This window comes from Stegostoma tigrinum, chromosome 18 (assembly GCF_030684315.1).
Source record: "Stegostoma tigrinum isolate sSteTig4 chromosome 18, sSteTig4.hap1, whole genome shotgun sequence".
Classification (NCBI taxonomy): domain Eukaryota; kingdom Metazoa; phylum Chordata; class Chondrichthyes; order Orectolobiformes; family Stegostomatidae; genus Stegostoma; species Stegostoma tigrinum.
The window spans coordinates 2,078,551-2,092,381 of record NC_081371.1 but is presented as its reverse complement, the minus strand read 5'-3'; the positions used below and the strand labels follow the sequence as shown (position 1 = coordinate 2,092,381).

Here is a 13,831-nt window from a genome sequence, read left to right as displayed (position 1 = left end):
TGCATACCCTACATGTTACTATTCTCCATATGCCTATCAAGTCGCTTAAAAGTCTCTAAAGTATCTGACTCCACTAACACTGCTGGCAGTGCATTCCATGTGCCCACAATTCTCCTGTGTGAAGAACGTACCTCTGACATCTCCCCTATACCTTCCTCCAGTCACCTTAAAATTATGCCACCTCGTAATGGTCATTTCCACCCTGGAAAGAAGTCTCTGGCTATCCACTCTATGCCTCTCATCATCTTGTACACCTCTATCAAGTCATCTCTCATCCTTCTCCGCTCCAATGAAAAAAAACCCAACTTCCTCAACCTTTCCTCACAAGACCTGCCCTCCAGTCCAGTCAGCATTCTGGTAAATCTCCTCTGCATCCCCTCTAAAGCTTCCACATCTTGCCTGAAATGAGGTGACCAGAACTGAACACAATATTCCTTGTGTGGTCTAATCAGGGTTTTGTATAGCAGCAGTACAACGTAACGGATCTTAAAGTCTATTCCCCTACCAAAGAAACCCAACACACCATATGCCTTCTTTACAACCCTATAAACTTGGGTAGCAACTCTGAGGGATCTATGGACATGGACCCCAAGATCCCTCTGTTCCTCCACACTGCCAAAAATCCTGCCATTAACCTTTTATTCTGCATTCAAATTCAACCTTCCAAAATGAATCACTTCACACTTTTTTTGGGTTGAATTCCATCTGCCACTTCTTTGCCCAGCTCTGCATCCTGTCAATATCCTGTTGCCCTACTTCCACTATCCTCATGGAGGTTCAACACACGTAATCCAACAAACTGCATCAAGTCAGTTTCTCTTCAAAGTCCACTGCCTACAAAGCGACACTCTCTTCTCAAGAAGTATAAATGGTTATTCCTTTGGAGATTTGGGATGGTCATCTTGTCCTGATGAATGCAAGATCCAAAGGTGTGACAGAATTCTCTTTTCTTCCGTAGAATTTAGAAGTATTCCATAAACATATTAGTCAAAAGGTACTCAGGGCATGTCTGATTAGGGACTAAGAATGAGGTTTTCCTGTGGAAACAGAGATTGTAGCTGAGATACTGTACAAGTATTTTGCCTTTGCCTTCACTAAGGGTGTGTCAATGTCGCAGCACAAGCGGAGAAAGTAGAGAAATCTATTAAAAATGGAGAACAGGAAGTAATGAATGGTTCTGCATGCTGTAAAATAGAAGAACCTGTCCAAATGGGAAGCATTCAAGGGTATTAAAATGTAGTGTGATGGAATAGCAGAGGCTGTGGGCACAACTTTCCATTCTTCCTCACACACGAGTGGTGGCAGACGACTGGAGATTTTCATACACACAGTGTCCAAGTAAGAGAGAGAAATTAACCCAGTAATTAATAAACTAGTCAGATCAACATTGGAGGAAGGAAAGCTTTGAGAAACGAGAACACGAGTGGCATTTGCAAAATTAAAGCCTGTAGAGATTTGTTAATGTTTAATTTGGTCAATTATTTGCTAAAGAAATGGAGAGCTAATGGGGCTGCAGTTAACATGCATGTGGACATTGAAAGGCAGTTTTAACTAAAAAGACATTATCTGACTGGATAGCCACAGGATTAGAAGGAGCATTAGTGTACCGTTACACAATTGACCAAAGGGCAGAGAGCAGAGTGACACTAAACAATTGTGTTTCAGAATGGGAGGACAGTGCTTTCTCAGAGGCACACTGCAGGGACTGCTGCTCTTCTTCACATCAAATTAATGACCTAGACTCTGGTAAACAGGAAAACATTTTAATGTCTGCCAATGACAAGTAGCAATCAGAACACATTTTGAAAATAGTGCGAAGAATGTGTTATGGACCAGCTCAAACCCTCAGATTATATGATAAAGACAGCATCCAGACTAACTTACTTTCCAAGGCAAATGCCAGGCAAACGTATTATGGATCCAATTCAATTAGTCAAACTACCAGTCTTGAAGCAAAACACACTTCATTCACGGATAACAGTTAAAATACAACAAAAGAAGGAAGAAATTGGAATAACTTGACAGGATAATAGATGACAGCGTAACAGATTATTTAACTACTAAACAGTAACTGTTCTAATAATAATAATAACATCCCATAAAGACACCCTTGACAAAGGCAAATTCAGTAAAACAGATAGTCTCACATGCAATTCTCCGGTCCAGGAGGAAAAAACACCAAGCAAGAATACAGAGCGCGTGAGAGAGTGAGAGCGAGAGAGTAAGAGAGTGTGAGAGCCCGAAAGAGATAGGGAGTGCGAGAGACAGCAAAGCTGGGAAAGAATGCATTACAGTTTCCAAGCCTAGCTTCAAAAGCCCAACAACTGCTACTGAAAAACCGAAACGAAAAATCCTGGCTCTGGGGGAGCTTGACCTCCCCCATTCAGGCTCTTTTTTTTGGTTCCAACTTCAAAAGAGAACCTAAGGCCTCACAAGCGGTTTACTTTATTGGATTCAAATAGGCAGCTCGTTACCTCTGCCTTAAAACCTCTCAAAAAGGACGAAATACGCCTCTTAAAGCCATAGTATCATCACAATTAGAAAGAGGCAATAATAAGTAAAAGGTCCAATGTTGAAAGGGCACAGGAACAGACATCTTGGAGAAAAAGTCCACAGATCTTCGAAGGTGTCATGTCAAATTGAGAAGACTGTTGAAAGAGATGTGGGATTCTTGACTTTATAAAATTAACATTGCCATAAAGAAGATATGTGGAACATTTATAAAACATGACGGAGGGAGGGAGGCACCAGAAAGAGTGTGTGACCAATTCTGGCCAGAGGATTAAAAAATAAAACTTGACTTCTCCTTAGAGCAGAGTGGTTAAGGCAAGAATTGACCGAAGCATTCAAATTCATTAATTTTGGAAGAGTGAAGAAAAAGAAAGGTCAGGGATAACTACCTTGGTAACCAGAGGATCTCCCAGGTTTAAAAAGGTATTCGGCAAAGGAACCAGAGGCAACAAGAGGGCAAAGAAATTACAGCAAGTTGTCCTGACCTGGAATGCATTGTCTGAAATGAAATGGCCATAGGGAAAGAGTGGGGAAGTGAGACTAACTGGACAGTCCTTTCAAAACAAAAAACGGGGGCACAATGTGATCTTCATGACTCACTTGTAGGGCTAAAAAGAACGGACTACACTCATTGCATTAGACAGAACCAGGCTGGGTTTGATGGGTTAAATAGCCAAACTTACGATTCTCTCTGCCATTTGTAATTGTACCCAAGCAAGAGTTAGCACATTAAGAAGAAGGAAAGGGAGAGAAATAAAAAGGTTTCAAACAATAGCAGAAATCTGGAATTCTCTCTCTCTCCACAATATTGGATAGTAAACCAACTGGTTCTTTCAAGATTTAGATTGAAATCCTTATTTTAAAAAAATTCCATGAAGATTCAGTTCTGGTGTGCAAATGTTGGAAGGCACAGATCACCCAGGTGGTGATTGAATTGGAAGGCGTTTGATGGGTTAAACAGTGTAGTCCCATTCCTAAGTCCCTCCATAAGACAAGTTGGGAAAGATTGAAAATATCCTTTGAAATTCTACCCAGGTTTAAGGTTGTCCCTGTATCTTCTCACTACTGCATATCATGCTCAAAACACAACATTACTAATTCAGCCTGAATTTACATTAAATATCTTCTCTACCCCAAAACCCCTTCCTTCACCCTACTCTCCTCATAGGTTCTGCCAATCTTTTCTGCATCCTTCCTGTTCCTCTTTTCTCCCCTTCAATCTTTTTCCAGTTCTTTTTCCTTGATCTTCCTTTCTCTCTATCCTTCTGTTCAGATTCATTTTCCTCTTCCTCCTCCCTAATGGGTTACCCAATTCTTTATCCACTTCCCTCTACAAGCCCCTCCCATGGCAGATGGTTAAATTTATAAGCAGTACAAGTGTGGTTTAAAATGCTAGTCTAATGGTGGCTATATAGTCATAGTTGATCGTTAAAAATCACAACTGGTTCTTTAATGCCCTTTGGACAAGGAACTCTTGCTATCTTTATCCAGTCAGACCTACATTTGGTTCTGGACTCTGGGCAATAAATGTTGACACAGCCAGCAATGTCCACATCTAATAAAGAATAAAAGCTCTCTCTACCAGACTGCCAATCCTTTCTTTCCCCCTCCTTCCTTTATCTTAATTTGTTTCAGCCTTGATAGAAAACTCTTCTCCAGATGTTCCCCTCCAGCAGTTTCTGATGCATCCATTGCATTTTCCATCTCTTCCCCTCTCTGCTCATTCCCTTTCAACACATGTACACAATAATATTTGAGAAAGAGAAGATATTTCATCTTCCTTTTTTAGTTTATAAATCTTGACTTATCGATGTTTCTCATCTTGAAAACTGTTATACACTCGAGGAAAGTCTCGTCAAAGTTTGGAAGTTCATCCAAATACACTGCACCTACCAGTGGCTGTCTACAAAAAGAGGATCAAACTTCATACCTTGCTGGTGTAAAAGATGTCTTCCCTCTTCACTGTTCCATCAGCAATCTTTGCCCGAATGGCTTCACCAACTTCATCCTCATTGCCATACATCAAGGCTCCATCAAAATGACGATATCCAATTTCAATACCAGCCTTTACAGCTTTCACCGTCTCACCTTTAACAGGCTGTCAAAACAAACCACCCATTAACGCTACACTCAAAATATACAGCGACACCCATCCATTCAGTTCAGGCTTCACTTGCCAGGTAGGCTTTATCCCCATTTCTGGACAGCAATTATTTTCAGTTTCCCCTTCTTGCGAGGAGGGCAGGACCCCTGTTTCATTTCTATAGGCCTCTTTCTCAGTTTCAGCACAGAAAGCAGATGATGCCCTAGCCAGAATACCCAACTCAGACAGCAGGCCATCTCGGGCTAGGCACCGTCTTGGGCCAACAGGGCACACGCAAGATTCTGAAGTGGCTCGATAGATCAGACACAGGTTTTAAAATGTTGGGAGTATGAAATATGTAGAAGTTGCTGGAAAGAAAGAACTTGCATTTATAGGTGGCATTAATTTGCTCTTTCAGCCATGACAATGGGACAAAAGGTGGAGTTTGGTAACAGATAAGCCTTAGTATCACCACATGTTTAAAGAGATTTGAGGAGCTAAGTCAATTCCTATTCCTACAATTCCTGGGTGGCACGACTGCAGGGTGATTAGCACTGCTGCCTCACAGCACCAGGGACCTGGGTTTGATTCCAGCCGTACGTGACTTTCTCTCCATGTCTGTGTGGGTTTCCTCCTGGGTGCTCTAGTTTCCTCTTACAGTTCAAAGATGTATAGATTAGGTAAAGTGGGGAAATGGTAAATTGCCCAGGGATGTGTAGGTTAGGCCAGTTAGCCATGCTTAATGTGGGGTTACTGTAATAAGGTGGGATGCTATTTGGAGGGTCGGTGCAGACTCAATGGGCCAATGGCCTTATCTACACTGCAGTAATTCTATGATTCTATCCCCTGGAAGCACCTTAGAGAGTTCACCACCAATGAAGGTCAACTGAGGTCAAAACTTCAGACTGAACACTGCTTATTTTACACAAAATCTGTTGATTATAATCCAAAGTTCAAATTATTAAAAATTGATACAGCTTGTTATATTATTAACATGGTCAACAGCTTATTTAACTTTGAACGAGTCAGAGTCTTTATAAAAAGATTGTGACCTGGAGTTTCCCTGTCCTATGGAGACCAGATTAAAGCAGAATTGGAGAGGCTGGAAAAGTAGGGGTAGCAATCTCTCCTTTGTGCCTCTGGAGGACAGGGAACCAGGTCAACTATTCACTCTGCAGAGGCAGAGAATTACTGTAGCAAGGCCATTTTGCACCAATGTTTTACCCATCTCAAGGTTAACCCCTGCCTCTACCAGCATCAGCTCAATCCTTACCTACCTGCGATCTTTAATAGGGCAGCGAATCAGGGGGATGTGTGCCAGAAAGGTGCATCAGTGGGTGCTGACACCATGGGAAGACTACACTGCTACCTCCCCACACAATCCCCAATAAAGCCCACATTTGGGGTCCTCAGACTTACTGGAAAATGCTGCTTTTACAATAAGACATCCAAAGAGGTTTTACGAAAAAAAAAAGAAATTCTGAAAATGCTACCATTTCAAAGCATAAACTACCCTACCACTAGTGATATGAGGCCATTCAGTCAACTGTTTATCTGCTAGTTCTGCTTGAACTATCATATCATACACAATCCCTTTAGCTCCTTAAACCCTTTAAAAAGCCATCTAAAAATAACTACGGATACTGGAAATCAGAAAGAGAAAGAGAAATTGCTGGAAAAGCTCAGCAGATCTGGCAGCAACTGTGGAGAGAAATCATGGTTAATGTTTCAGGTCCAGTGGCCCTTTCTAAGAAGTGATGGTAGTTAGCAAATGCCAATTTTTAGATGCAGAGGATAGGGTGAGCAGAGGGGGTAAGGGGTAAGGAGTATGGAATAAATAATAGATGTTGATAGAGCTCTTTGAGAGAGGAGAACAGTTAGGCAGACAAAAGGAGTGGATAACAATCAGGCTGGGAGAATGAACAGCTACGAATGGGGATTGTCAGTGGTCAGCAATGGGTTGTGTGTAATTGCACACAATGGAAGAACAAGGCCTGGTGTGTGGAGGCATAGGGATAAGGACACGGACAGCCAAAGCCCTAAAGTTGTTGAACTCAGTATTGAGTCCAGAAGTCTGTAGGGTTCCCCAGCAGAAAATGCGGTGCTGTTTCTTTCAGCTTGTGCTGAGGTTCACTGGAGCACCATAACAAGTCTGAGGCAGATGTTGGTCATAGAACATTGAAATAGCAGGCAACTGAAACTCAGGGTCTTTTTTTTGTGGACGGAACATAGGTGTTCTGTGAAGTGGTCACCCAATCCATGCTTTGTTTCTCCAATGTAGAGGAGACCACATTGGGAGCAATGAATGCAGTTGACTAGATTGTGGGGAGTGCAGGTAAAGTGCTGCTTCACCTGAAAGGTATATTTGGGCCCTTGGATCATGAGCAGGGAGGAAGTAAAGGGGCAGGTCACCTTTCACGGTTACATGACAAATTACCTTGGAGCTGTGGGGAGGGTGTTGGGAGTGAAAGAGGAGTAGATCAGGGTGTTCCAGACGGAATGGTCCCTGCAGAAGGCTGTAAAGGGAGGACAGGAGAATATGTGTCTGGTGTTGGCATCGTGCTGGAGGTGGCAGATATGGTAGCTAATGATCCCATGGATGTGGATGCTGGTCGGATGGTCAGTAAGGACAAGAGGAACCTATTGCTGTTGACGGAGGAACAGGGTTGAGGGCCGAAGTGCAGGAGATGGGTTGGACCCAGCTGGGGGCTGCTAATGACGGTGCTGTGGAATCCTTGGTTGAGGAAGAAAGTGGACATTTCAGAGGCCCCCTTGTCAAAGTTGGCATAATCAGAACAGATGCCACAGAGACAGAGAAACTCAGGTAATGAAATAGTCTTTACAGGGAGACTCTATTCTAGGTGTAACACCTAACTGTTTACTTCCTCCTTCCTCAGTATCCAAGGGCCTAAACACACCTTCCAGGTGAAGCAGTGCTTTCCCTCCACTGTACCTGCACTCAGTCTAGTCTACTGTATTTGCTGCTCACAATGTGGTCTCCTCTACATTGAGGAAATGAGATGTGGAGAAGTAACCCAGTCCACCTTCACGAGGCTACATTTCTTTCAAGAACAAAAACAAAAGGCGCTGGGAAAGCTCAGCAGGTCTGATAGAATCTGCGAGGAAAAATAAATCAGTTAATGTTTCAGGTCCGGTGACCCTTCCTGAGAACTGATGGTGGTTGGGAAAACATCAATTAATGTGTAGAAAATGGGGGTTGGGTGGGGCGTAAACAATAGTATAGAGCCTAAAGAGAGAGAACAGTTAGACAGACAAAGGCCATGATAACGATCAGGCTGGGAGGGTGAAGAGTTGTTAATGGGGACTATGAGATACTAACAACAGGTGGTGTGTAATGGCAAGCCATGTGGATACTGCATCCATTGTACCCAGTGTGGCTTTCTCGACATTGGGGAAACCAAGCGGAGGCTTGGGGACCACTTTGCAGAACACCTCCGCTCGGTTCGCAACAAACAACTGCACCTCCCAGTCGCAAACCATTTCCACTCCCCCTCCCATTCTTTAGATGACATGTCCATCATGGGCCTCCTGCAGTGCCACAATGATGCCACCCGAAGGTTGCTGGAACAGCAACTCATATTCCGCTTGGGAACCCTGCAGCCCAATGGTATCAATGTGGACTTCACCAGCTTCAAAATCTCCCCTCCCCCCACCGCATCCCTAAACCAGCCCAGCTCTTCCCCTCCACCCACTGCATCCCATGACCAGTCCAACCTGTCTCTGCCTCCCTAAACTGTTCTTCCTCTCACCCATCCCTTCCTCCCACCCCAAGCCGCACCTCCATCTCCTACCTACCAACCTCATCCCACCTCCTTGACCTGTCCGTCTTCCCTGGACTGACCTATCCCCTCCCTACCTATACTCTCCTCTCCACCTATCTTCTTTTCTCTCCATCTTCGGTCCACCTCCCTGTCTCTCCCTATTTATTCCCGAACCCTCACCCCATCCCCCTCTCTGATGAAGGGTCTAGTCCCGAAACGTCAGCTTTTGTGCTCCTGAGATGCTGCTGGGCCTGCTGTGTTCATCCAGCCTCACATTTCATTATCTTGGATTCTCCAGCATCTGCAGTTCCCAGTATCACTGTTTACAAGGTCTGGTGTGTGGGTTAGGGAGCTGGGTCATGGGACAGTTTAGGCCCTAAAATTATTGAACTCCATATTGAGTTCAGAGGGCTGCAGGGTCCCCAAGTAGAAAATGAGGTGTTCTAAAGCTTCTTGCAAGAGTTGGTAACACTTTTGGCTGTACAATTGATATAATGCAGTGAGATACCAACAGTTCAATTCTCACACTATCTAATGGTACCATGAACACCTCACATCTCTCTCGCTGAAGGGCAACCTCAACCCTCAACTCATGACCCGAATTAACGTGTTACTAGTTCTCTCGCTCTCTAACGACAAGAGCAGCAATCCTGGCTTCTGGCAACTTGACGCTCCTTTCAGAATTGCTACAGGACAGCTTTTTAAAAATGTGCTTTGAGAATGTGAAGATCTGTTAAGTTATAGCTGCGGTGAGAATCCAGTATAATTGGTCAGACAGCATTAATGTTAACCTAGAGAATTGCGACAGTTTGTAATCCCTGCAGTAACTTCCTCCAACGAACAAGAGGTTTGTTAGCTGACTGGGAAATAAAAAAAAACACAAGCTTCTCTCATCGCCAAGCCGTCCCTCCTCACCTTGTCCAAGGAGCAGGTGCCCAATCCCAGGATTGGGATGCTGTTCCCATCACAGAAGGGAACCCGCCACGGATCCACTGAATCGCCCATCTCTGCCGCTCTCATGGATGCCGCTGAGCTAAGGCTTTTAATACAACCCGATATTTTCCGGGTGGAGCCTGGAGCTATAGGGCGTTCCAAGCCTGGATTTAACCAGCCCTGCCGCTGGTCACGAACCCGCATGTCACCCACTGCCGCTCCCAGCTCAATGCCCACAGTCGCCCACAGCCAACACACGGCGCGCCGCAATGTTGTTTTAAAATACACGGCGACCTTTTAAACTAAAGTAACATTCTCTACACCAAAATAAACCTCTTGCTTGGATCTGCTTCTTTCAGTTTTTTTTAAAAGCACCGTTCCAATATATTTCTAATGTACCCTCGAAAGGAAAGTGACTTTCACTTAGATAGCACCGGTCCCCATCTGGGGACATACTATTTTGTAGCCAGCGAGGAATTTGAGAGGTTATCACTTTGGTAATTCAAGAAACATGGCAGCCAATCCGTACAAGGAAGTTTCCAAAAACAGCAATGTGATAAAAGACTACTTGAACAGTTTTACTGCTCCAGAGGTGTGTAAATACTGTGTGGAGTTTGCACGATCTCCCCATGTCTGTGTTGGTTTGATCCGGTTTCCTCCCACAGTCCAAAGATGTGCAGGTTAGGTGGATTAGCCATGCTAAATTGCCCGTAGTGTTCAGGGGTGTGCAGATTGGGCGGGTCATATGGGGATGGGTCTGGGTGGGATGCTCTGAGGGTCAGTGTGGATTTGTTGGGTCGAAGGGCCTGTTTCCTCACTGTAGGGATTCCTTGAAATCTATGAAATTCTATGAAATAACATCTCTGATCAGGTAGATTTGCAAAAATAGGTTCAACAAAAAAACTCTGATCTTCTTTGAAATGGCACATTGGTGCAGGACTCCTTTATGCCCACCCAAGGCACCAACATTTCAGATAATGTAGTGCACCTGATAGTGCTACGACTGGCAGTGCAGGCTTTTGTCAGTGCAAGAAACATCAGTTTCGCCTCTCCAACAGTGCCCTGCTTGCCTAATGTTACCCTTCTCCCAGTGTAGTGCTCCCTCATTATTGTTTCTCGATCAGTGTAACATTCCCTCAGATTGAACCTCAACAGTGTGTCCCTCCCTTGGTTCTGTCCTTCCAGTAGTGCAGCTCTTCCTCACTATTAACCTTCCGACAGGGCAGCAGTCCCTCAGCGCTGACCCTCTAACAGTGTAGCAGTCCATCAGTATTGACCCTCCGATGGTACAGCACACCTCAGTACTGACCCTCTGACAGTTTAAGCATTCCCTCAGCACTGACCCTATCTCAGGGCAGTGCTCCCTCAGTGTTGACCCTTCAAAAGTGTGACACTTCCTCAGTAGTGACCCTCTGACTTGCAATGATCTCTCAGTATTGACCATCTGAGAATGCGGCACTCCCTCAGCATTGACTCTCCAACAGTGCAGCACTCCCTCAATCCTGACTGTTCAACAGTGCAGCACTCCCTCAGTACAGCCTCTCTGACAGTACAGCACTTCCTCATTACTGATAAGCCGACAACGCAATGCTCCCTCAGTATGGCAATGGCATGTCCAACTGGATTATTCTCTCAAGCCTCTGATCGTGGAGATATCCACTCAGTGCAGGAGTAGTGTTACCGATTGAGACACATTCCTTTTTCATAACACTTGCTGTCGTATTGCAGGAGATAAGGATCCCAAAGGCACTTTGACAATGGTTGAAGGAAGGTAAGTGTGGGGAAAGAAGGCAAGATGGTAAGGTGCCAGGTGGGTATGTAAAGGTTAAGTGTATTAGGTAGTTAGGAATTGGAGGTGGTCAGGTAAGTGGATGCTTGGGACTGGAGAAAGTGGTAGTTGGAGTGAGGGGGGTGCTAAGTGATAAGTATGGTGTCCTTTTTATAGCCAAGTTTTTAATTATTTAACCTTCCTGAGTATTTAGCTATTAGCTGAAGTGAGTCAGAACCCTCCAAGTTCTCTGACTTTATTGAACTCTTTCACATGATTCCAGACTCAATGGAACTACTCACTTGAAAATTTGATAACATTTTTTCTTATTGAAATCCCAGTGCAGAGGCATGCCATTTGACCCATTGAGTCCACACTGACCATGCGAAGAACATCCCACACCCTAACCTTAGATTTCCCTTGGCTAATCCACTTAGCCTGAACATCACTAGATATTATGGTTAATTTAGCATGGCCAATCCACCCAGCCTGCACATCTTTGGACTGTGGCAGGAAGCCGGAGTACCTGGAGGAAACCCACGCAGACACAAGAAGAATGCGCAAACCCCACACCAACAGTTGCCAGAGGATGGAATCAAACCCAGGGCATTGGGGTGGTGAGGCAACAGTGCTAACCACTGAGCCACCATGCTGTCCTCTTGAAATTACCTTACAGAGGAAATTACTTGATCTGTTAGTTTAACTGGCCTATAGTTTCATCTTCTCAATTTCCCTCCCTTCTTACATAGTCTTAGAAAACAAATAGAATTGGTTAATGAATAACTTTTCATAATGTAAGATCAACAGGCTCAAGGCTGCAACACGGCAGTTTCATCTGCCAAGATAAAGGTGATGGTGCAATCAAGGGACAAACTTCAGTCCAGAATTTCATGCTGTCAACATGCATTGCTTCTACAGTATGTTGTATCTTAGTGCACTAATTGACAAAGGTCTAGCATTTTATGTATAATGTGTAAACAAATATACCATAAGACCTAGGAGCAGAAATTAGGCCATTCAGTCTATTGTGTCTGCTCTGCCATTCAATCAATTCTGATAAGTTCCTCATCTCCATTCTCCCAATTTCTCCCCATAACCATCGATCTTCTTGATAATCATGAACCTATCAAGCTCAGTCTTAAATATACTCAATAAACTCGCCTCCACAGCGTTCTGTGGCAGTGAATTCCATAGATTTACCACTCTCTGGCTGAAGAAGTTTCTTCTTATCTCTGTTCTAAAACGTCTTCCCCTTTACTCTAAGGCTGTGCCCTTGGGTCCTAGACTCTCCCACCATAAGACCATAAGACATAGGAGTGGAAGTAAGGCCATTCAGCCCATCGAGTCCACTCCGCCATTTAATCATGGCTGATGGGCATTTCAACTCCACTTCCCTGCACTCTCCCTGTAGCCCTTGATTACTTGTGAGATCAAGAATTTATCAATCTCTGCCTTGAAGACATTTAACGTCCCGGCCTCCACTGCACTCCGTGGCAATGAATTCCACAAGCCCACCACTGTCTGGCTGAAGAAATGTCGTCTCATTTCAGTTTTAAATTTACCCCCTCTAATTTTAAGGCTGTGCCCACGGGTCCTAGTCTCCCCGCCTAACGGAAACAACTTCCTAGCGTCCACCCCTTCTCAGCCATGCATTATCTTGTAAGTTTCTAGTAGATCTCCCCTCAACTTTCTAAACTCTAATGAATACAATCCCAGGATCCTCAGCTGTTCATCGTACATTAAACCTACCATTCTAGGGATCATCCATGTGAATCTCTGCTGGACACGCTCCAGGGCCAGTATGTCCTTCCTGAGGTGTGGAGCCCAAAATTGGACACAGTATTATAAATGAGGCCTAACTAGAGCTTTATAAAGTCTCAGAAGCACATTGCTGTTTTTATATTCCAACCCTCTTGAGATAAACAACAACATTACATTCGCTTTCTTAATCATGGACTCTACCTGCAAGTTAACCTTTAGGGAATCCTGGACCAACACTCCCAGATTCCTTTGTACTTCTGCTTTACGAATTTTGTCACCGTTTAGAAAATAGTCAATGCCTGTATTCTTCTTTCCAAAGTGCAAAACCTTGCATTTGCTCACGTTGAATTTCATCAGCCATTTCCTGGACCACTCTCCTAAACTGTCTAAATCTTTCTGCTGCCTCCCCACATCCTCAGTACTACCTGCCTGTCCACCTATCTTGGTATCATTGGCAAACTTCGCCAGAATGACCCCAGTCCCTTCTATGCTACCAAAGGAAGCATCTTCCCAACATCCATTTGTCCAGGCCATTCAGCATTCTGAAAGTTTCAATTAGATCCCCCCTCTTCCTTCTAAATTCTGAGTATAGTCCCAGAGTCCTCGAACGTTCCTCATATGTTAAGCTTGCCATTCCTGGGACTATTCTTGTGAACCTCCTCTGAACCCAGTTCAGGGCCAACGCATCCTTCCTGAGATATGGTACCCAAAACTGCACACAATACTCCAAATGTGGCCTGACAAGAGCCTCATAAAGTGTCAGTAGTACATCACTGCTTTTATATTCAAGTCCTCTCAATATAAATGCCAACACTGCATTTGCCTTCCTGACCACTGACTTAACCTGAAAGTTTACCTTGAGAGAATCCTGGACAAGAGCTCCCAAGTCTCTTTGCACTTCAGGCTTCTAAATTTTCTCCCCATTTTGAAAATAGTCCATGCTTTTATTCTTCTTACCAAAGGGCGTGACCTCAAGCTTTCCAATGTTGTGTT

At 44.2% G+C, this 13,831-nt stretch overlaps 1 protein-coding gene across 3 annotated transcripts in view; it reads right to left on the bottom strand.

Moving 5' to 3' along the window:
- The window catches only part of LOC125460759 (prostaglandin F synthase 2-like), a 36,474-nt gene extending 26,706 nt beyond the window's left edge, over positions 1–9,768 (bottom strand). For 2 of the 3 annotated variants that reach the window (XM_059652264.1, XM_059652265.1), the window contains exons 1-2: positions 9,292–9,768; positions 4,442–4,609 (exon numbers count right to left, since the gene is read on the bottom strand). In XM_059652264.1, the coding sequence (XP_059508247.1) occupies positions 4,442–4,609; positions 9,292–9,513 (390 nt within the window). In that variant the 5' untranslated portion in view covers positions 9,514–9,768. The remainder of the gene's footprint in view (positions 1–4,441; positions 4,610–9,291) is intronic. The other variant, XM_059652263.1, reaches the window with a different exon arrangement.
- Between the last annotated feature and the right edge of the window lie 4,063 nt (positions 9,769–13,831).